The sequence below is a fragment of the Aquarana catesbeiana genome, linkage group LG09 (assembly GCF_042186555.1).
Source record: "Aquarana catesbeiana isolate 2022-GZ linkage group LG09, ASM4218655v1, whole genome shotgun sequence".
Classification (NCBI taxonomy): domain Eukaryota; kingdom Metazoa; phylum Chordata; class Amphibia; order Anura; family Ranidae; genus Aquarana; species Aquarana catesbeiana.
The window spans coordinates 77,097,789-77,099,956 of NC_133332.1; the positions used below are offsets into that span (position 1 = coordinate 77,097,789).

The 2,168-nt window shown below is 34.2% G+C and overlaps 1 protein-coding gene across 1 annotated transcript; it reads right to left on the minus strand.

Annotated features, from left to right (window-relative positions):
- Positions 1-445: 445 nt before the first annotated feature.
- LOC141108924 (olfactory receptor 8G17-like) lies at positions 446-1,399 on the minus strand. Its single transcript, XM_073600887.1, has one exon. It carries the CDS (start codon positions 1,397-1,399, stop codon positions 446-448), a length of 954 nt encoding a protein of 317 aa, XP_073456988.1.
- Positions 1,400-2,168: the final 769 nt, after the last annotated feature.

Genomic DNA, 2,168 nt, shown 5'->3' on the forward strand with positions numbered 1-2,168 from the left:
TAAAAATGATCCAAAATAACAAATGCCGTACCAAATGCATAATAATAAATAACAATAATAATAATGTAATACTTTTTATTATTATTATTATTTATTATTAATCTGTTCTGTTCCATTTGTTTAGATGCAGCATTCATTATTTCGGATAATTCGTAACTTAGGATAAATTCGTATTTGTTATGTTCGCTAACAGCCAAATTTGAAAGGAAATTCCAATATCTATAATTTAATAGTTAGTTATTATTAATTAGTTAGTTATTCTTTAGAATTTTCAGATTTTCAAATTTACTAATTTTCTAATTTTCAAATGTATGAAATTAAGAATTTGTGAATTGCGATCATACCGAATGACCCAAAAAACGAAAAAAGCAAAAAACAAATAAAACGAAAACTAACAAATTTTTCAGCAGTGCAAATGTCTATATGTAACTATGTATATCGATCATTAAGCCCGGCTAAAATCTGATCTAAAAAAGCACTTAATTATTTTTACTGAAGCTGCCTTCACATCTCTGTTTCTTAAACTATAAATAAGTGGGTTCAAAAGAGGTACAACTGTACTGTTAAGAAAGGAAAGCAATTTATCAGACATTTGACTATCTTTTGATACTGGTTTTAAATATTGGCAACCAAGAGAAAAGTAGAGGATGACCACCACAGTAAGGTGGGAAGAGCAGGTGTAGAAGGCTTTCTGTTTTCCAGAGATGGACTTGATCTTCAGTATAGATATAATAATAAATGCATAAGGGATGAATGTAAGTAAACAAGGAGTGAGATTCAACATCAAAAGTCCCTCAGTAAGAATAAGGATTTCTAATGCCTGTATATTGCTACAAGAAAGTTTCATAACTGATGTAAGATCACAGAAGAAATGGTTTATTAGGTTAGATCTGTAACATGATATATTGGACAATAAAATAATATAAGGTATGACTTGTAAGAATCCCAGGATCCAACAAGCAAAGGTCAGAAAAACACAAGATATTATGCTTGCTGACGCTGAATAATGCAAAGGCTTACAGATAGCTAGGTAGCGGTCATAACTCATAACTGATAGCATCAACAATTCACTGGCTGTTACACTAGAGTAGAAATACACCCGTGTCATACAGTCTAGGTATGAAATGGTCCTGTTTTTTGTTAAATATATAGCAAGAATCTTATGCTGAGTTACTGTAGCTGAAGATATGTCCATAATGGATAAGTTGGCCAAGAAAAAATACATGGGAGTGTGCAGTTTTATATCTATGATAACAAGAAGCAGAATGGTCAAATTCCCACCAAGGGTGACAACATAAATGAAGAAAACTAGAATGAAAATTGGAAGCTGAAGATGTGGATCATCTGAAATTCCTTTAATAACAAAATATGTCAGCTCAGTCTCATTAGTTTGCTGCATAATAGGTTGTAAGCATTTTCTTGTTAGATGACTAAAATGTTATAAAAGGACATGGTTAAAGATAAAATTCATATTGTTATTCCAAAAAAACATTTACAGCATAATATACAATTTGATAATCATGCTAAATATGTTAGTTAATTCATTTCAAAATCACAATAAAAATAGAAATGGTCCCTTTAAAGAGGCAATAAAATCTTCCTATTTTTTCTCCTTTTTTCTTCCCTGCAAAGTAAAGGCATAATGTGGTAGTGTGCATCACATACTACCACAATATGTGAAACTTACTTGCAAATTAAGCCCGCGTCATCCCTGCTGGAGGCTGCATCCACCTTCACCCATCTTCCTTCCGGGCTCGTGGACTCCGGTTGTGTGACTGGGCGGAGCCGTATGACATCACTCCCGCATGCGGGTGGGAGCCGCCGGTCACAGCACTGACTTCTGAAGAAACGGCATGGGCGGCCGTTCCTTCAGAGCGCATGCGCCAATGACATCATCAGCACATGTTTAGGAGATATTTATAGTACCTATAGGTAAGTCTTATTCTAGGCTTACCTATAGGTACAAATAACATGAAGGTTTACAACCTCTTTAAAAAGAAAAGTGGACCCAGAGGGCCGCTTCCTTTTTCTGAGAGGGACCTTACAGGGTATGAAATATATGCTTGCAAATGTATACTGCCCAACAAGGACCCTAAAAAATATTTGGTTGGAATAATAAATGATTTGATGGAATTCAAACAAGGCAAGTTAATATTGGCCGGAGACTT

Bases quoted from the DNA above. Each gene is read 5' to 3' on its own strand.
- LOC141108924 (XM_073600887.1), bottom strand. From the start codon at position 1,399: ATGCAGCAAACTAATGAGACTGAGCTGACATATTTTGTTATTAAAGGA.